The 21,349-nt window shown below is 60.3% G+C and overlaps 1 protein-coding gene across 1 annotated transcript in view; it reads right to left on the bottom strand.

Moving 5' to 3' along the window:
* ABCA13 (ATP binding cassette subfamily A member 13) overlaps positions 1-21,349 on the bottom strand; it is a 188,739-nt gene that overhangs the window by 141,229 nt on the left and 26,161 nt on the right. Inside the window, exons 12-21 of the mRNA XM_049096779.1 lie at positions 20,788-20,906; positions 18,958-19,121; positions 18,639-18,718; positions 17,952-18,073; positions 14,110-14,304; positions 11,599-11,772; positions 10,671-10,848; positions 7,371-7,510; positions 4,285-4,398; positions 3,129-3,219 (exon numbers count right to left, since the gene is read on the bottom strand). Coding sequence (XP_048952736.1) covers positions 3,129-3,219; positions 4,285-4,398; positions 7,371-7,510; positions 10,671-10,848; positions 11,599-11,772; positions 14,110-14,304; positions 17,952-18,073; positions 18,639-18,718; positions 18,958-19,121; positions 20,788-20,906 — 1,377 coding nt within the window. The remainder of the gene's footprint in view (positions 1-3,128; positions 3,220-4,284; positions 4,399-7,370; positions 7,511-10,670; positions 10,849-11,598; positions 11,773-14,109; positions 14,305-17,951; positions 18,074-18,638; positions 18,719-18,957; positions 19,122-20,787; positions 20,907-21,349) is intronic.

Genomic DNA, 21,349 nt, shown 5'->3' with positions numbered 1-21,349 from the left:
AGTGGGGTTTTTTTTAAGATTTTATTTACCTGAGAGTGTGAGAGCGCACGTGGGCAGTGGGCGGGTGAGCGGAGAGCAGTGGGACAAGGACACGCCAACCCGGGAGCCCGATGCAAGGCTGGACCCCAGGATCCTGGACCGTGACCCGAGCCAAAACCAGGAGCCAGACCCGCCTAAGCCGCTGGGCCGCCCTGGCGCCCCTTGCAGTGGAAAGTGGCTTTGATTGGCGAAGTTTCTCTGTCGTCGCCCGCCATGGGAGGGAGGCCGCTTCGCCTACGGAGCTGTTCGGGAGATGGGGAGCAGCCCGGAGCAGAGACCTGGCCTCGTGGGACCACAGGGCAGGGGACACGTCCTGGATGCCAGGTGGCCAAGCTGCCAAGCAGACACAGCCGGCGGCTTGCAGATGAACCCCGTGGCCTCGTAGAGTCAGGGAACTCGGGGTGCCAGTGGGTTGCCTCGGGTTTAGACAGACAAGGGGCCCCGGGGGGCTCAGGCGGTGACACGTCTGCCTGCGGCTCAGGTCATGGTCTCAGGGTCCTGGGATCGAGTCCTGCATTGGGCTCCCTGCTCCGTGGGGCGTCTGCTTCTCCCTCTGCCTCTAACCACCCTCCCCCTTCACCCCCATGTGCTCTCTCTTTCCCAAATAAGTAAATACATCAAATTCTTTAGAAAGCAAATCAGGAGACACAGGATGGCGCCCCAGCCATGGGGCGGGGGCGGGGGGGGGGGTGTCAGGTGTCAATAAGTCCAAACAACTGCAGTCGCACTGACAGCGGGTGCTCTGACCACCGTGGCAGCTGGAAACCGGCAACACAGAGATAAATGGAAAATAATGGAAAATAACAGGTATTTAGAAAGTGAGCTAATCAACTTCCAAACGGCCCAAGGATCAAAAACAGCTACACGGCACTGAAGCTAAGAAAGTGGAACGTAGCAAAACGCGCGAGGGGCCACGAGGCCGTGTCCGGGGGGGAGCGTGTGGTCATGAGCATGTGTGTGTCCAGGGGGAAAGGTGCAAATCATAGATCTAAGCATCTCGCTCAAGAAGCTACAAAAAAAAAAAAAAAAAAAAGACAAATCAGTCAAAGGACAGAACCAAAAACAGAAAAGCGAGCGAAACATCAGAAGTCAATGAAATAGAAAACAGAATTAAAAAAAAAATTTTTTAAAACACAGAATTATCACTAAAGCCAAACATTTGTCTAAGAAAAAAAAAAAACACTAAGAAAACCGATGACCCTCCGACAAGAGCAATCAAAAAATGAAAATTAGAAGAGGGAGAGAGAGAGGGGAGCGCACGTTGAAATCTGTCGCTGAAGCGGAACATCCCACACATCGCTCGGCTCTGACAGCGACTCTACTGAGCCACGGGGGCTCCCGTGAGCCGCTGGGCCCCCCTCGTAGAAGCTCCCGGGAAGGCCGCGTGTTCACAGCAGCGGGGCCACTTGCGCCTCTGCCTCGGGCAGGACACCCGGATCCACTGCAGGGACCGCGGCTCCAGGAAGTCCAGAAACGGCATCAGCTCTTTAAGGGTACGTTTTAATTACTTGAAAAATGACTCGAGGCGGTGACATTTATCTTTAAATGTCGTTAACTTGGGGCGCCTGGTGGCTCGGTCCACTAAGTGACCCACTCAGGTCGGATCTCAGGGTCCTGAGTTCAAGTGCCATGTTGGGCTCCACACTGGGCCTGGAGCCCACTTAAGAGATAAAATGAAAGGGAAATCATTTAAATACCAGTAATTTTTCTAAAGGAGTGAATTTAGCACATTTGGTTCTCTCCTAACTGGAAGTATGGTGCCTCCTGCCACCCCCAATCCCTGCGAGCCCCCCACAAGCCCCTCCAAGCCCCCCACAAGCCCCCCAGGCTCCATGAGCCCCCCCAAGCTCCCCACGACCCCCGCAAGCCCCCTGAGCCCTCCACAAGCCCCTCCAAGCCCCCCACAACCTCCCCCAAGCCTCCACGAGCCCCCCTGAGCCCCCATGAGTGTTCCCGAGCTCCCCACGAACCCCTGCGAGCCCTCCACAAGCCCTTCTGAGCCCCCCACAAGCCCCCCCGAGCCTCCCCGAGCCCCCACAAGACCCTCCAAGCTTCCCACAAGCCCCCCCAAGCCTCTACGAGCCCCCCTGAGCCCCCGTGAGCACTCCCAAACTCCCCACGAGCCCCTGCGAGCCCCCACAAACCCCTCTGAGCCCCCAAGGCCCCCCGAGCTTCCATGAACTCCCCACAAGCCCCCACAAGCCCCCCTGAGCTCCCCATGAGCCCTCGAGCCCTCACAAGCCCCCCCAGCCCCTGCAAGGCCCCCGTGAGCCCCGATGAGCCCCTGCAAGCCCCCGCGAGCCCCCCACAAGCCTCCGAGCCCCTGCAAGCCTCCTGCTGGGGGGAGGGGGGTTGGTGGAGCCACGGGCACCACCAGCCCCTCCGCTGCTCAGCCACAGAGCTGTAGAGATGCCCTCCCACGCTTCCCCCGCCCCCGGGGACCCTCCTTTACTCCCATTTAGCCCCCGACTGGGCTGGGCCCCTGAGCACAGGCCCGGGGGGCACCTCACAAGCCTCGATCCTGTCAGGGTGCCTTCGCCCCCACGCAGCCCCCACACGGCCCCCACACGGCCCCCACGCAGCCCCCACACGGCCATGTGCGCCCTGCTGGACGGCCAGTGGGTCTCCAGGTCCCGGCCCAGACCCCGACTGTCCTGCGGGCTCAGTACGCGGTTGCCCGACCTCTAGATGAGTCCGTGCCCTCACTACGGATGCGCGGCGTGAGCGTGGTGGGCTCCCAGAGCTTTCTAACCCGAGCTACGAATCTGCAAGCCGACGTAGCAGCTTTCAATCGACTGTAAACTCAGGGCCACTCACTTGCTCCGGAGCTTACGTGCAGGCTCCGTGACTCCTGCCCTCACGTCAGAAGCTGCCGTTTCGGCCAGTCCCTTGCTGCACAAGCCCTGACTCAATGATAAATCAGAAAACCCCGGGTACGAGCCACCTCAGGGCATACCCAGCCTTGCGGACGAGCCTCCAGAAGCCCGAGAGGAGGAGCGCAGCCAACATCACTCGGAAACGGGGAGGCAGGACGAGGGCTGCCCGGGGGCGGGCCCCCCTCCCACCTGCACCCGCACCCGCACACTCACCATATGTCTGAAGCTTCCCGCTCAGCGCGTCTAGGTCAAGGTGCAGCTGGCTCTCCACAAAGCTGCGGACGAACTTGTTCCTCAGGGCTTCCTAAAGAGAGAAGCCCGGCGTAGAGACCACCGCCTTTCCTCGAACGGGAAACACCTGCTCTACCCAAGGTCTCGCTCGCACTGTGGGGGCCGCTCTGAGAACCAGCAACGCCGGCCCTCCGCTCCAGGACGGGCCCGGGGGCTTGGAACGCCCTGGGTCGGCCTGGGTGCCGGCAGCCCCGGCCGTGCCAGGGGGCGAAGGGACAGTGAGTCACTCCCCCCGTCCGGCCTCCCCCGCTGCACCCAGGGCTCGCTGGTCCGCACGGCCCTGCTCCCTCGCCTGCTGCCCGCACGGCGCGGCACGTCACCGAGCCCAGTCGCAGCATCCACCCGCAGGAGGACCTGGACACCGCAGCCTCCCCTGCGCGCCCAGCAGGGTCTCCGGGGCCCAGCCCGACTGCTTTACAGCTGGCGACTGGCTGTTGGCTCCTGGTGCGGCCAGAGTCCCGGCCTGAGGCGGGGTGGGGGGAGGACCAGTCCCAGACCACACAGCGCTGTGCAGCCAGACCGGGAACGAGAGCCCGTCGGGCCGGCCTTCACCTGCCTGTCGGGAGCACATTGGGAGCACAGGAATCAGGCCAGACAAGCACGCACGGGCATGGTGCCCACTGGCAGGCCCCAGGGGGCGGATGGGCACATGCTCAGCCCGGCTATTCCGTGGCCTGCTTGCGTGAGTCCTGAGTCCACGGTCGTTGGGTGCCGGGGAGGCCAGCGTAGGCCCCACGCCCCAAGTCAGGGGCACATTAGGGTGTTGGCCCACGAGGTCAGGGAGCCAAAGCCCAGCCCTTAACAGACCCCGGGGGACAAGCCCACACACCCCTCAGAAGACACAAGGACGCAATCGTGCCCCCGCTTATGCCACTTGAAGAACGAGCAGCCACTGGTAGACCATCCGTCGTGCTCGCGACAGCGGCCTGTGGTGCAGAGCAAGCCTGGCTCCCCTCACCGGCCCCACGTGCTCCACGCCGGGTCGCCGCCTCTGCCCACCAACAGCCCCCAATGGGCATCCCCGATGGGCAGCGCTTGCTTCCCAGCTCGTCCTCCCCCGCGGGTGCCCCCCCCTCACCTGCAGCTGGCTAAGCATCTGGCCGCTGCCGCCGCTCTGAAAGATGCTGGAAATCTTCAACAGTGTTTCTGCCAAGGTCGTGAGCTTGTCCACGAAGTGGAAGGTGTGATTTGCCTGCAAAACCAAGCGTTGGCGGGTGTGACTCCAGGCCTGCGGCCCTGGGGGGCGGGGAGGGGGGTGCTTCGGGGCTGTACGGGGACGCGGGGAGACAGCTGCGGCTGCACCAGCCAGCGGGGCCACGATCCGCCACTGCCGCCCGCAACCTTGAACCTCCCCAGGGCCGGGTGACCCACCCGTGTCCCGGCCTCCGAGGCGAGTCCCCAGACCATCGGCTGCCTCCCACCGTCCCCTAGGGCTGAGCTCCCGGGAGCAGCAAGGTCCCCAGCACACGGCGGCTACGAGCAGTGCTGCACACCCACACATCCTCCTAAAAATACACACTCGGCTAACATCCACGCCTTGGCTCCGTGAAACCCAACGGCAGCATCCCTACGGCACGCACCTCTGCGGGGGCTGGGAGCTGGGACTGAGGCAACCAAAGGGGAACCGTTAAAGGATCTTAAATCCATAAACAGAGGAGCGCCTGGGGGGCTCAGGAGGCTCAGGGTGGAGCGCCTGCCTTTGCCCAGGCGTGACCCGGGGTCCCGGGATCAAGTCCCGCGTCGGGCTCCCGGCATGGAGCCTGCTGCTCCCTCTGCCTGTGTCTCTGCCTCTCTCTGTGTCTCTTGTGAATAAATAACATTTTATTTATTTATTTTTATTTTTTTTACTTTTTTTTAAATGACTTCAAGGACATCTGGGTGGCTCAGGCCCGCGGTTTTGAGTTTGAGCCCAACATTGGGTGTACACGTTACTGAAATAGATTTTTTTAAGACTTAAAATAACAACAACAAAAAAAAACAACTGACTTGGATAAAAAGAAAACCAATAAGTACATGGGCTGCTTTCCTAAATACACAGCAAGATCTACAAATCTCCACTCGTTCCAATTTTAAATGATCTAATACAAACTAAAATAGCAGGGGACATTGAAATATTAATATTGTATGAATTCAGATACTCAGAATAACCAGAGATGATTCTTTTAAAATAATAATCATCGATACTTGATAGAAAAAAATGGTCTAAAAATTAAAACTAACAGTTGAATTTAATAGTATTAGGAAACAAAGCTACCAAATATGGAAAATCCCTAGGACATGCCCAGCGGACCGTGTTTAAGCCGCAGAATGCCATCCGGGCGACCCCAGCCCCAGAACCCCAGGGAGGAGGGCTGTGTCCCCGAGCCAGGGCGCCCAGGGTGCACCTCGCACCACTCTCCCCACAAAGAGCCAGGAAATCACAAGCTGAAAACGAGGGAAGCAAGGACCTGACACCGTATTGAGATCCTTCGGATGTCGAATGACTGGCAAGTGTTTAAAAGCAGCCGCCAAACACGACACGAGGGTTAGCACATAACAAAACAAGAAACCCGGGGCTTAATATTTCCCCTTTTTTTTCAAGATTTTATGTATTTATTGGCAGAGAGAGAGCATACAAGTCGGGGGGGGGCAGCAGATGGAGAGGGAGACGCAGAAGCCCCATTGAGTCCCCGACGTGGGACTCAATCCCAGGACCCCGGGATCACGACCTGAGCCGAAGACAGACACTCACCCACTGAGCCACCCGGCGCCCTATCATTTAATTCACTCTTATTTGCAAGGCAGTGGCTTCTTTGAACCACAGAACACTGAAAACATTTCCCCTTTGATTTAAGAAATCTCGACACCGGACGTGGGACTCGAACTCAGGACCCCGAGATCAAGGGTCGGATGCCCTTTTCAACCGAGCCAGCCGGACACCCCCTTAGTTTTAAAAGTTGGAATTTACAAGGGAGCTGTGATATGGTCACGTTCTATGAAATCCCCGGAACACCCAGAACCCCTGAAAGCTTAACGAGGAAGGGTGTCCGGGGGCTCCGGTGTGTGCCCAGGCCTGTTACGAGCGTAGCTCTGGGAGGACGAGCTCCCGGTGGCTCTCTAGACCCAGATTCAGCAACTATCCCTCCAAAGTAACATTTTCAAGACAAAGACCGAAGTCACTGACGACATGCAGAAGGCAGGGAGCTACATGCAGCTCCCGAGCCGAGTCACAACCTGGGGTCATGCAAGAGCCGCTTGGAGCAAAACAAACTAACGCAATGGCTCACGCGACCACACGCCAGCACTATCCTTTTCCTTTTCCAGTCAGGACCACTTGAAGCTTACACGCGTGTCCTCAGGAGAACCCAGGGTCCTCCCGACTGCATGTCCATCCCCCTGAGGGCCTTGAAAGGTGCCTGGGAGCTTCCTTACAAGCCACCGCCCGACTCGGAAACAAAACACAGATTACAGCACAATCTGCTCAAAAGGACAAGGACATGCAAGTATGAATAATCACCAGTCTTGCAGTGCCTGGGGGTGGGCGCCACATAAGGCCCGGAAGGAAGGACCAGCAGAACTGTGTGACCCCAGGGCCGTTCCCAGGAAGCTGATCTCGCCTCCTCCCCGGAGTGAAGCTGACAAAGCCTCACTATCAACCTGGAAACGTCGACTACAAACACATCGGCTCTGACGCATCCTTAACCTCCAGATGCGTCGAGTCAGAGACCAGCCCTCATCCTCCACATTCTCCTGGACCCACGGGCACCGGGCTTCTGTGTAATCATCCTCACGGCAGAGGCTGCTCCACACAACACCCCTGTCACCAAGTGTCCTTTAGGAGCGGGACCCGCCCCACAGAACAGCAGGAGCAGGCAAAGGCCACCAAGAGCCGCGATCTGCACACAAACACACGTGCATCGTTACGAGCCTTTGAAGACCGCTTCCCAGCATTGTGGGTACGGTCAGTAAGATCCTTGGTCATTCGGACTTACCTTTTTTTTTTTTTTTTTTTTTAAGACTTATTTATTTACTAAAAGAGAGAGAGAGAGAATCCTTCAGCAGACTCCCGGCTGAGCGCAGAGCCCAATGCAGGGCTCCATCCCATGACCCTGAGACCGCGACCTGAGCCAAAATCAAGAGTCATGCGCTTAACCACCTGAGCCACCCCAGAACCCCCAGACTTACCTTCTGGATGACCTTGTTAATCTCTGGAGTGTTTGGTGTGTACAGTATTTTCCCGTGTAATATAGGCTTGAGGAAGGACCACACCAAAGCACCATTTGGAGACTGTAGAATTTCCTGATAGAGGTTCAAGCAAAAAGGTGCTGGGGTAATTAGAAAAAAAAATAAAAATAAGAAAGAGTCAGGATACGGGATGCCCAGACTAAGAGCGACGCTCCCTTGCATATCCATATGGCGTCGCACTTTACAACGGGTGAAACACACTGAGATCTATTTTTCATGCCACGATTCTGAATTTGGGCAGTAAATATGAGAATGATCTTTCCTGTTGCTGGCTTTAGTGGCTCCCGTCTCATAAGAAATTTCAAGATACCGTGGTCATTTCAGTCATTGGAAAGAGAGGACAGCGTGACCTTGACACACTCAGCAATATGAGCACTGACAAAGGCACCGGCAAATAGGAGCAGAAATGTACCTGAACTTTAATCTAGAAAACTGTCAACACTTACAGCATTGAGAACAGAATCGGGTTTTTCCTATGAAATTAGCTTTATACATCGCTCCTGAATTTTCTTCCCTGCACCTACGAAGCAGTGTTGACCTTACTGCTTGTGATATAAATTGCCTTATTTCCACTCTGACACTTTCTCCCTCAGGATGGCTTCCACGTTGCTGTGTGCTGATTGGTTTTAACTGAAGGTTTACTCGACTGACCTAACCCAATAGGTACCTACTGGAGGTAGATCCTCCACCAGCATAAGGGTTGTTAACCAAATATTATGAGGTTTGTGCGTGTTTTGATTTTTATGTAGCCCCCATGCTCAGTGTGGAGCCCAACACGGGCCTCGAACTCACGACCCTGAGATCAGGACCTGAGCTGAGATGAAAAGTCGGACACTCAACTGACTGAGCCTCCCAGATACCCCAAAATATTATAAGGTGTTAAGCTTGTGGTGAATAATACTTCAGCAGAACTGGGGCTTTCACCCCTGAAGTCGAGTATTTATATTTACGATGAATATATCTTAGCTTTGATACCAGGATTCCTGACGTCCAAGATATGAATAGTGCCTTCGTGATTATTCCCACTGTTAATTTCATCTTCCCAAATTCTCCATTTGAAAAGGAAAAAGACCAGCTCTTTTTATTCAACAATTGTTGAATTTTTAATCAACTGCAATAAAATTGATAGAAACTCCTGAGATATAAATTAAGAGCATAACTACACAATGAATTTTAAACCATCATGTCTAAAAGCTGATCTTACTAATATTTTTTTTAAAGTCACAGTTTAAATTATCAGCATAATTGAAACAGTAATGATTTCCATTTCAGAAAAGACATAAACATATAGATGTACAGAACAAGAAATCTGAAACCAAGACTCCTGACATCGGTCACTTGAGAGCTGAGTGACCTTAGGTAAGTCACTTAGCCTTCTCTGAGCTTCTAGTATGTCATGTAGAAAAGGAGGGTACTAATATTGTCCATGGTTAATGTGACAGTCATTTGAATTACGATGTATGAAAAAAACAAGAAAGACTGGTCCTCCATGGTAGCTGAATGACTGGATGGATGAATGGTTGAGTGGATGGATAAATGGATGGATGGGTAGATGGGTGGATGGGTGGATGGATGGGTGGATGGATGGATGGATGGATGGATGGATGGATGGGAAGGTGAATGGATGGAGGGATGGAGGGATGGATGGACAGATGAATAGGGAGATGGATGGATGGATGGATGGATGGATGGATGGATGGAGAGATGGATGGGGAGGTGGGGAGGTGGATGGATGGATGGATGGATGGAGAGGTGGGGATGGATGGATCAGTGGATGGATGGATGGATGGTGGTGGATGGATGGGGAGGTAGATGGATGGATAGAAGAATAGATGGACGATAGGTAAGTGAACAGAAGAATGGATAGATGATAGGGCGGGTGGATAGATGGATGGATACATGAGTGGATGGATGGATGATGGAAGGGTAGACAGATGGATCAATGGATGGGTAGAGGAATGGCTGGATGATTAGATTTGATAAGCAAGTAAAAATCCTCAGGAAACCCAAATGCAAGAAAAAAAAGAAGAAATGAGAATTGAGAGGTAGACAACAAATTATCAAATATTAATAACATTAACGTGTTTCTGCTGCCAAATCATGTTATATTTGGCAGGTGTCCCAATGGTCCATTAGCTGGTGAGCGCACTGGTGCACACTGTCTGTGAAGTAGCTGTGAGGGTGCTGCCATGGGGCTCCCCACCCTACACCTCCAGTTCCACAAACCACCACTCTCCTCCTCTTCCCAGTCCCACAGACACTCTCTCCATCCCAGGCTCGCTGTATGTAAGCATCAATTCAAACATCTATTTCGTACGTTAAGTAAAGCGATATAAACCTATAATGCATAACTGATAACTGATGGGGAGCATCTCATACACGGGGGCAGGTGGTGGCCAGAATGCTAACACGGCCACCGCTGGACGGCACACCTTGACCTGTGGACAGAGCTCATGGGTATATGGCGGACGCCGGGCCCAGGCTGGCTCCACAGGTGACGTAAAGGAATCCTGGAGGTATAAGGAAGGTCCTAACCAGCTGACTTGGAGTTTATCAAAAAGAAGATTTCCCTGGCTGAGCAATGCAATAAAAACCACTATTAAAAATACCGGAAGCCGGGATCCCTGGGTGGCTCAGCGGTTTGGCGCCTGCCTTCAGCCCAGGGCGTGATCCTGGAGACCCGGGATCGAACCCACTTCGGGCTCCCAGTGCATGGAGCCTGCTTCTCCCTCTGCCTGTGTCTCTGCCTCTCTCTCTCTGTGTGACTATCATAAATAAATAAAAATTTATAAAAAATAAAAAAATAAAAATAAAAAATAAAAAGACCGGAAGCCCCAGAGTTGGACACTCCTGAGGCCCCAGTGCGTCTGGGACCCCGGCTCCCCTGCACCGGGGAGGGGCCTGGGCTCCCCTGCAAACCCGCTATGTCCTGCAACTGGGGAAATGCATGTGGCTTCCCCCAAATCTGTGGAGCTCAGGGGCAAGGGTGGTGGATGGGTAGGTGGCCTCCTGCCCCACATCAGGGGGACACGTTCTAGGTAGGAAGGCCTGGAACGTGCTGGGGGGCCTGGGTGTGGACGGCTCAGCGTCCCCCACCCCCGCACACGCACACGCAATCTCGTCTGGGAGGCCACTCTTGGCCGGTGAGCCCCCACCTTCCCCCAGAACGTTCAGCACAGAGCAGCGCTAAGGGCCGAGACCCTAAGTAACCGGATCAGACGCAAACAACCGCCGTCTTACTTGCGTCCTCAGGAATGTTGAACTTCTCCTTGTCCCCGCCCAGGAGCTCGGTAACTTGAGGCAGGTTCATGAAGGAGTTGGAGCCGCTGAAGAGCGACGCTGGCTCCTGGCAAACCTGCTTCACCACGAACTGGAAAGAACCGAAGGCTGTGCTCCCGCCCCGACCCTGCTGCGGAGCCTGAGAGCGGGAGGAAGACAGAGGGCATATGAACAGGGGCTCCGACCTCCGAGGGGAAGGACGCACCAGATGCTCACCGCGGCCCCGCGTGCAACCTCTGCTGCGGGCTCCTCCGACCTGGGCACGCGCAGCCTGTCACGCGGTGGGGCCTCTGCGCACGCAGGCGCCCAGCGCATCCCCGACCGTCCCGCGAGGGATGAACACTCCCTCCGACTACCCAGCGGTCTCCTGGGCTGTCTCCTGCCCCGTCACCGCAGGACGTGACGGCGGTGAGCACAGCCCTGTCCCGCCTGGCCCGGCACTGTCCTGCGCATCCGCTCCCCGCACGCACCCGTCCCGGCGGACGGCGGCCAGCAAGGGCTCGCGTCACGCCACTGACCGCATTCAAGTCTCTGTTTTCATCGGCCGCAAACGACTTGCAATTTGTGAACCAATTATTTATATGTAAATACACGCCCCAAGGTTTTTGAAAGCGCTTCACCCCCGGAATTGAGATAAACGGGCCCTCGGAATCTTGTTCGTGCGGAGTCGGTGCGGTGACTCCCGACTTCACGGATGATGCGTGAGCACCCATGGGTGGACGCGGCTCAGCGAAGCCTCCGGGGGATGCCCGGCCCCGCGGGGCCACAGAAGGCACTCCCGCCCCTGTATGTTGCCGCACGCGGACTTGAGATGTGAAGAAAGAGATAAACAAATGCAAAGACGCAGCAAATCGGAGTAATGCCCCGGGCGCCCCGAACACACACCCACCTGGTCAAAGTCGGGCACGTCGGGCACGTCCAGCAAGGTGGTGACTTTATACGTGCGGAGGAACTCGGGGAGCTGCTCCAGGATGTGGCCTGCTTTGGGGAGCAGCTGGCTGAGCCTGGAGACCACGTCCAACAGAGCGCCGAGCGCGCGGCGGACTTCCAACGGCATCAGAACCTCAAAGCAGAAAACACGACACCAGATAACCGACGTGGCACTTTGGAGGGTCCAGAGCTTGCTGGAGCACGGGCGGCCCGGCTACGTGACCTCATTCTCTCTGGAACGAGGGAGAGGACTTCGCTTTGCCATAGAAAGGTCCTCCTCATGCCACACCTGGCTGGGCTCCCTGGCGCATGCTAGGCTGCACCCGCACATCCCAGCGCACGCCGGGCCTGGATGCGGTCTCTCGTGAGAAATTCAAACCGTTTTCAACATATTTCTCTTGACCTTGGAGGCGCCTAAACCGCGGACATTTAGGAGGGTGCAGAGGCGGCCGTCCTTACGGGGGAACCGCCTCCACGTACCGCTAGAACCGCGCGGTTCGGTCCTCATCTGGACACGTGGCCGCCTGCTTCGTGGACGAGTAGACGCGAGCACGGCGAGGAGCCTCATGTCGGAGTCCACGGGCCCTAGGGACAGCAGCGCCCCTGGAAGCCTCCGCGCCACCACCGACCCGGCCCTCTGCGCTGTCCGGGTCCCGGGGGGCGGGGACACGTGCCTTAGGAGCTGCCGGCCTCGGGGAGCAGCGCCGCGACGCGGGGTTTGTTGGGTAAATGGATGAATGAGGAGCCGCGGCCTCTTTCCAAGGGAAGGAGGGAACCACGGGGGCCTCCTCCGTCCACGTTCATTTGCACACTGAATTTTTTGGGCTTTGGGACCCAGGCCGAGGCCCTGTCACTGCCACCTGCTTCTGCTCATCAGCGTCTGCACCTGCGCCTCGGCGGCGGCGGCTGCGCGCTGACCTGCGGGCCGGAGGCCACTGCTCCTCCACCCCCCAACCCCCGGCCGGGCTCAGCCCAGGCTCGCTGGCAGGCGGGAGCCCGTGTCTACCGGCCGTCGTCGCCGCGGCCTGCAGGGGAGGCGTCCGGGCGCCTGTGTGCCAGAGACGACGGATGGGGCCACAGCACTGGCAGCCTCATGGGTCCTGCCCCGGTGTCGGGGAGCGGGGGGTTCGGGCGGGCGAGTGGGTGTGCGGGGCCCCGCATTCCACCCAGGCTGGACTTCCCCCCACCTCCCCTCCCGCAGAACCGGGTCCCCTCGGCTTCCGACAGCCAGGCACCCGAGGCTCCGGCCCAGGACTCGCGCGGTCAGCGGCGCCCTCCTCCTTCTGCCTGGGAGCCTGGCCCCAACCCACACCTCCTCTCGATCGCTCCTCAGGGTTCCTGTCTGGAAGCACCGATCTCAAGTTGGGGGCCCCTGAGAGCATCTGCGGGCCCCAAGACACTGGCTTTGGGGCCGCGGCAGACTTGGGGCGCAACGAACGTGGGACCAAACCACGCACACGTCAGCGGCGGTGTCCATCCAGCCTCCTGGGCAGGGTGGCCTTGCACAGGGGGGACCCTCAGGGGAGCTTCCCTCCTCCTTACAGACTTTTACATGCACGCGATCTGACATTAATTAGCATTCGATCTCAGAACGTGTGCGTGTGTGACCCTCACGGACCCACGGGAGGGAGACCACAGAGGAGATGGGGTTGGGATCGAAGCCCCCAGCTCCAGCCTCCACAGCTGACCTCCGGGCCGGGCACCCAGAGCCCCCTCGCCGCCCTGACACACCTGTGGCATCTCTGAGCAGCCCAGGCGTCAGCAAACCACCCCTGGGGGACTCGAGGACCCAGGCCTGTCCCTACGGGTGGGGGCGACTCCCAGACTCAGTGGGGACAGAGGACAAGAAGAGGTGGAGCCCAGAGAGCAGTCGGTGGGGGGTGAGGGCGCCCCGGGTCGGCCGTGCTCCCTGCCCACGGGGGTGGGGGGTTCAGTGCAGGGTGAGGGCGCCCCGGGTCGGCCGTGCTCCCCACCCATTGTCATCCCCGTCCCACACACTGTCCTGGGATGTCTCAGAGCCCCCTCCCCTCGCCCCACTGCGAGCAGGAGTGTGGGGGCAGGTGTGAGCTGGTTCCTGGGCACCAGGGCCACGGACGGTGGGAGCGGCTCCCGCCTCGGCCAGGGTGCTGGCCCGGCCACAGGAATCCGCTGCCCCAGTGGTGCCCTCGGAAGGGCCCTTAAAGGGGCGGGAACCCGGCCCCAGGGTTTAGGTGGGGCTGTTCCTCGCACTGACCACACCGACTGTCACCGTGTGGTGTCAAGTGTCCCAAGGGGCCCGATTCCAGGACCGGGGGTTGGGAGGGCCCGGACGGCGACCTGAGCGCTTGCATCCCGGGCACCACCCCAGAACCAGCAAGCACGAGACCCGGAGGTCAGCTGGGGACCCGCACCTGCCGCCCCCGCCGGGGACAGGTCAGTGCCGAGGGGCGCCGTGCGCCGAGCCAGGCCCCCCCAGCAGTCACCCCCTTACTTTGTAAATGAGCCTCCGCAGGTCCAGGTTCTGAGTCAGGGACACGACAAGCGCGTAGGCCCGGGGCCCGGGCAGGCCACACAGCTCCCTGGCCGCCTGCGCAGACGTGGGGTCCTCGGGAAACGCCAGCAGTGGGCGCAGGATGTCGGCGTCGCACCTCCCAGACAGAGCCAGCGCCAGGGCACCGGGGAGCACCTGTCGGAGCAGGAGGTCAGGGGGCGCAACCGGCCCAGAGCCCCCAGCGAGGAGCCCCGACTCCTCCCTGGCACACAACCCCCACCCCCCAGCACCCGGCCGCCCCGGCACAGAGCCTCTGCGCTCGCCCCCCTCCCCCAAGGCCTGAGGATTTACCCACAGATACATGGAGCCCCAACCTCTGTTGGGTCCTCACGGTTTGAGTGGGGACGTTCCCGCCACGTGCACAGACGCCCCGTGTGACCCTCCGGCCTCCCCCCTGCACCGCGGCCCCACCCGGCCGCTGACCCTGCCCCGTGAGGCCTCCGCCTCCGACCTCCGCCTCCCTTCCTCCCTCATCTTTCAGGGGAGACCAGCTCACAGGTGGTCACGGTTTTTGCTTGTTTTTTTTTTTTTTCTTAGATTTTATTTATTTATTCATAGAGACACAGAGAGAGAGAGGCAGAGACACAGGCAGAGGAAGACACAGGCTCCATGCAGGGAGCCCGACGTGGGACTCGATCCCAGGACCCTGGGGTCACACCCTGGGCTGCAGGCGGCACTAAACCGCTGTGCCCCCGGGGCTGCCTGGTCACGGTTTTTAAAACAAACAGCCCGCCGCTCAGGAGGGACCCGGGCTGCCCAGCACCGCTGATGGCCCACCCTGGACCCCGTGGGCTCCTGGACCCCCGGACCCCCTGACCCCATGCACCCCTGGACCCCATGGATCCTTGGACCTGCAGACCCATGGACCCTTTGACCCCCCCCCAGACCCCTGGACCTGTGGACCCATGAACCCATGAACCCCTGGAACCCGCAGATCCCATGGACCTGTGGACCCTGTGGACCCTGTGGACCCTGTGGACCCGCGTACCCCTGTACCCGCCACAGGGAGCGCATCTGCCGTGTCCCTGCGCGGGGGCGGCCGTCCACTAGCGGCCTGTGCAGCGGGATAGGCACGGGGCAGAGTCTCACGGACGGACTTCCCGGTGGTGTGGACGCCGGGACGCACAGAATCGGGCAACCCGCTGGGGCCAAGAAGACCCCTGGGAAGAGATGCCGCCGTTGACTTATCAGGGGCCTTCCTGTGACACCTAAGGAGCCCAGGGAAGTCAGGAAGGAACGGGAGACACCGGGTATCTGTGTGTGGGGGTGTTTTAAGGACTCGGCCCAGGTGCTCAGCGGTCTGAGCCCCAGACCCATGGGATGGGCGGGGCAGGGGCTGCAGATGGAAGAACTGCCGCGGGAGCTGGGGGCAGACTCCTCTCCTCCTGGGGTCAAAGGCTTTCCCCTTACAACCGTCAACTGATTGGACAAGGCCCACCCACATGGTGGTCTTAGCACACCGACCTTGGACGTAGACGTTCATCTGCCCTCGGGAACACGTTCACGACAGCAGTGACGCTGGTGCTTGACCGAACACGAGGTGCCAGTCGGCGGCCTCCCAACCAGACGCAGATGGCCAGCTCGGCCTCACTGCGCTGGTGACGACGCACCACTGGCACGAGGACCCTCAGGAGGGACAGAGGCTCCAGGAGAGGCCGAGGGCGCTGGGCCCGCACCCACTCTCCCTGCTGAGCCGCCCCCACCTGCCCTCTGCCCCCCACCCCAATCCCTTAGCGCTTCAGGAAGGGCACCTGGCGGAAAGGGAGGTTTCCAGTGAATGAATGAATGAATGAATGAATGAGGGCTGCTGCCGTCTGTCCGGGTCTGTCCAGGGCCCTCGTGCCCCTGATACACATTCCCTGTGGCCACCTATGAACCTGATGTGACAAATCCGCACCCTGGCTCGGGGCAGGACCGACGAGCCCAGGGAAGAGGACGTGGAGGTCGCGGCCACGGCGCTGCCGGGAGCCGGGCGGCCCAGAAAGTACCGGGCCCCCCAGCGCCGCCCGGTCCCCGACGCAGAGCCATCCCAAGGACCTGGGGACACCGGCGGGTCCGGGGATTCATGTAGCGAGCGAAGCCTAGTGGAGTCGCAGGAAGGCTCCCCCCCTCCTCCCACCACCACCCCGCCCTGGGGTCTGGACACCCAGGGTCTGGACAGCAAGGGCGCCAGGTGGGACGGGGTGGGACGGCCTGCGGCGTGGAGCGCCGGTGACACCTGCTGGCTGCCAGGCGCCGCCAGCCTCTGCTCCCATGCGGGAGCCACAGGGACCCTAACCCTGCTTCCCCACCAGGCGCCCGGCTGCACCTCGGGTCCGACCCCACGCGGACCAGGTGTTCGGGAACCGCCTCCGGCAGCTTCCCGGGAGGACAACGGCGCGACTCGCCACAGACGACTGATGCCATCGCTTGAGTTCCGGTTTCCTGGCTCTGCCCACTCTGCCCTAACGCAGGTTATTCTGAAGGACGGGGCGTCGGGGGGCAGCAGGCTCCGTCCCAGAGCGCTGCGCCAAAGCCAGAGTCGCGGTAACACGAGTCAGCTGAAGCTTCTGCTTTCCCGGGGACGGAAGGCTCATGTCCGTGCTGCGGCCTACTAAGTGTGCAACAGCAGGACGTCACTTAAAATATATTTCTGGATTAAAAAGTACTTTATTGGGACTCCCGGGCGGCTCAGCGGTGGAGCATCTGCCTTCGGCCCAGGGCATGACCCCAGGGTCCCGGGATCGAGTCCCACATCGGGCTCCCTGCACGGAGCCTGCGTCTCCCTCTGCCTGGGTCTCTGCCTCTCTTTCTGAGTCTCTCATGAATAAATAATCTTTTTTAAAAAATTAAAATAAAAAATTAAAACTACTTTATCGCTCCAAACCGCTAACCACCACCTGCGCTCACAGCGAACCGTAACCACGGCTCACAGGCGTGTGTAACAATTGTGAGAGTCTGAGACGCTGCAAGCACTATGGAAACACGACAGACGGGACACGGGGGCGCCGCCAACCCTCAACTGCGCGCCTGTAGCCGATGCACAATAAATAATAAATAAATAATTTAAAATAAGTAAGTAAATAAATAAATAAATAAATAAATAAATAAATAAAACCAATGTACCCGGAGGGTTGCCCGGGACCCCGCTTAACCAAAATCAACGTGAGATTAAATGTCACCGGGGCCCCGCTGGCTGCCAATAAACACCTTCACTTGAGAGCCGTCGTCACGGCTTCTGGAAGGTTCTCAGAGCAGAAAGTCAAATGCCAACTGCAAGCGCTTGAGAGGCCCCTCAGAAAAGCTCGAGCTCAGGCTCAGGCGACTGCAGCCCGGAGACGTGGACTCGCTCTTCCAGCCTCTGCACACAAACGACGGGCGGCATCGGGCGGCTCGTGCACCCCCCGCCCGGGTGCACTGGCCTCGTCGCCACCGCGGTGACAGGACGCAGCTCACCACCCGACCGCTGACACGATGAGCCTCCCTCCACACGCCCCCGGACGGCACACGGGTTTGCGTGTTGTTGAGAATTCTGCAAACCCCACGTAAGCCGGCAGGCCCCCGGGGTGCCGTGCATGTGGGCTGGGACCAGCGAGAGTAAACATCAGTGCCGAGTTACCCTTTCCAGCCCCAAAAAGACAATGCCGTGACATTAGAGATGCCAAGGTCCTGGCATGACAGGGACGCCTCCCCTTCCTTCCCGCCCGCAGCCACCGACTGCCCCGCAGACGATGACAGGGGCCGGGGACGCGGCCCACGGCACCAGGCTGGCCGGGAGGGGGCAGAGGCACGGCGGCCCACACCTGCAGACCCGAGACACCGGCCTCTAGGATTCTGTGGATAGTGTCGTCGGAGATGTGGATGGAGGAGCGGAGCTCGCCGGTCAGCCTGGAGGTGTCCTGCATCAGATCTTTGACTTTTACATCTGAAAAAGCATCAAAGGGAGGAGATCCCGTCATAATTAACGTCCCGGCCGCTGTGACTACAAGGGTCCCCGGCGCAGCCTGGCTAGGATCACCAGCCCGGGGTGACGCTGGACAGAGACGTGCCCTCCCTCCAAGGAGCGAGGCCGTTCACCCCAAAACACACGCCCGGGCCGTGCGGCTCCCCGACCGTCGACCACACTCCCGGAGCCCCGCGCCCCGAGGGATCTGCCCCGGAGAGGCCTGCTTCCCGGGCATGGAGGCCGGCGCCTGCAGGCCTTATCCCGCTCTTTCTACCAAGCGGAGGATCAGGTAGGGAGTTTCCCAAACGCCCTGCACAAGCGTGTGGGCGCATCACGGGCGCTGAGAACCGTCGGCTCGGCGGACGGGAAGCTCCCTCCCGCTCGGGGGTGCCAGGACGTCCCCGGGCTCCCCTGAGCCCGAACTCGCCGTCCCGTAGCGCGACTTCCCCTCCACACGGTCTCTGCCGATGGCCCACGTCTGCGGGGGCGGGGGGGGGGGGCGCCCGCCCTGGGTGACGACGCGGACCCGGAGGAGCCGCCTTACCCTCGGCCGCCGTGACGTTGCTCAGGAAGGTCAGCCCGGGAAGCCGAGCCCGCCAGGCCCTCTGGAAGCCGTGGGCCAACCTACAACAGCAGGAAGCCAGAGCTGACGCGAGTGACATGGAGCAGCAGAAGCGGGGGTGAGCGGGAGCCCCCAGGGAATCACCCAGCCCACATCTCCCACTGCCCTCCGGGTGCCGGCGCCCACGGCCTCCCCAACTCCAGCAGGGTCCCCGGAGCCCCGGCGGCGACGATGCCTCATAAGTGGCTTCCCAGGAATGTGGAAAGGTCACCTAGAACAGACGGCCCCGGCCCGTACGTACGTGGGCACGAGCCGCTGAGCCGCGAGCAGCGGCGACGGGCACTCACAGCCCCGGCCGGCCGCGGGCTCCAGGCCGCCCCTGAGACGCCGCAGGGAGGTGGACAGGTTCCGGCCCAGGCTCTCACAGCTCAGCCGAGGGGGCGAGGACCACATCGTCTGTATTTCCTAGAGAAACAGAAGGTCTAGTCAGAGCGTGTGCTCGTGGGGCTCCCGTCCCGTCTCCTGGCGCTCGGCCGGCGCTCAGCACACCCAGGGCGGCCGGCCCGGAAGGAAGGTGTCCGAGGTACGTCGACACGTAACAGAGTATTCCTGCCAAACGTGGCTTCTGACACTTTCCCTCGAAACCACCAGGAGCTTCCCTCGCAAAGGAGGCTGTGACTCGCGGGGCCACGCGGAGACCACGGAGACACACACCCCGCGAGGGGACTCCGCTGCCCGGAGGCCGTCCTCGCAGCCGTGGGTGCGGCCGCAGGCGGGTCGGGCTGGGGCTGCAGGTCTGAGCCCGCGGGAGCCGCACAGGGCCGCGCGCCCCGTGCTCCGCGGGGACACTGCAGCCCTCAGGGGGTAAACACGGCCGGGACCCGGGGACGCGGTCAGAGGCCTGGGCCGACCAAGTCCACGAGCTCCACGTCTGGACTCCCTGCTTCACAGTCCAGCGCACTTTGTGTTCCGTCTCCGCTGAGCTCCGTGCTGAGGGCGGCAAGGAGCCGGCGAGAGCTGGTCCCCGTCCCGACCACCGGCTCCGCAGGGCGCTCCCTCCCGGGGACCCCTACGCCGGCGCCGACAGCACCCCCTAGGCTGTTGGCCATATGCCGTCTGCCGGCTGCGGGGCCCGGGGCACCTTCCAGCGAGCCGGACGACGGTATTTCGGTTCCTAAGAGCCTCGCTCCTGCAGGCCTGGCCCCGCCCTCGAGGCCCCACGTCCCAGAGGCAGGGCCTCCAGCTTCCCCTCAGACGGCTCAGTCGCCGCCAGCCAGGGATGAGCCGGGGCTTCAGGGCAGCCGAGAGTGAGGACTCTGCCCCGCGCGGCACTCCCGAAGCATCTCTTGGGGCTTCTTCGTGTGGATCCACGTTATTACGGGTCGGAGGTCCCCTCGGCCCGGGAGGGAGGGAGAGTCGGACGGTCCCAATGCATCGGCCGCCCAGCGGCCCGGGCGCGTCACCCGCTGCTCCCTGGGCCCCACCCGGGTCACCAAGACGAGGCTATGGCTGGCCCACCCGGCGGCCGGCTCCCCGGGCTCCCCGCGCTCCCCACTGCCCTTGCTCGGAGCCCACGACGGGCTGGGGAACGTTCAAGAAGTGGCTCTCTGGGGAAAAAAGCTCTTATCGGTAGAATTTCTCCACCTCTGTGGTATACCCAGCGTCAGCACGGCCGCGTTCGGGCCCCACAGCGCTGGTAACAGCTGCGTACGGGGGCAGGACACCGACCACGTCAGGAGCCCACACGGCCACGCTGGTCAGCCGAGCATCTGCCTCCGGCTCGGCGATCTGGGATCGAATCCCGCGTCCGGGCCCTGCTCAGCAGGGAGCCTGCTCCTCCCTCTGCCCCTGCTCTTGCTCGTCCCCTCTCTCACTCTGATAAGTAAGTAAGATTAAAAAAAAAACACTACAGCAATTAGGAATTGTGCTGTTGAGGCTCAGGGGCCAGCGTGTGGGGTTCCGGAAACCCGACACCCTGCGCAGGAACGCCTGGGCCCGCCCCCAGGGACCCTGGCCAACGCCTCGGGGACGAGGGCCGCGGGCTAACAGTTCAGCTCAGACCCACCGGGCAGCTCCACACGGCCATTTGGGTTGAACGAGCTCCAGGGACCCACCCGCGGGGACGACAAACCTCGTAGTGGTCCAGCCCCCAGGCGGCCACCCGGAGGACAGGGACAAGGAGACGCCGCGTCCCGTCTTGCTTGCAGCTCAGAGCAGCGCACAGAACGTCCCTGGTCAGAGAAGGGTTATCTGCAGGGGAAACACAGGGACAGACAGGTCAGCCGGAAACATCCGGAAACCCCCGGAAACCCCCGGAAACGGAGTTACAGATTCATCGACATCCTGAGATCATCAAAACGCACATTCAGGGTAGGAAAGGGGAAGCCATGGCTTCGGAGTCGCAGACGTCTGGGTATTTTTAGGGGGTAAATGTTCAGAAACGGTGCACCTGCTCCCCCCACGGCCGGGCCCCCTTCCGCAGCCCTTTGGGCAGGTCCCGGTGCAGCGGGTGCGCCCGGGGCCGTCTCGGCGCCCTGACCGCCCTGGAGGGGCTGTGGGCAGCACCCTCTGCGACTCCCAAGGTGCCCCGGCTTGAGGGCGCGTTATCCCCACGGTCGGTCGGTGCGAGGCCCCCGGGACCCCCCAACCTCGCGGCCCAGCCCCAGGTCACGGGGCCCCTGCTCAGGGGACAC

This window comes from Canis lupus, chromosome 18, assembly GCF_003254725.2.
Source record: "Canis lupus dingo isolate Sandy chromosome 18, ASM325472v2, whole genome shotgun sequence".
Taxonomy (NCBI): Eukaryota; Metazoa; Chordata; class Mammalia; order Carnivora; family Canidae; genus Canis; species Canis lupus.
The sequence above is the reverse complement of the archived record's forward strand: the minus strand, read 5'-3'. Positions and strand labels throughout refer to the sequence as shown.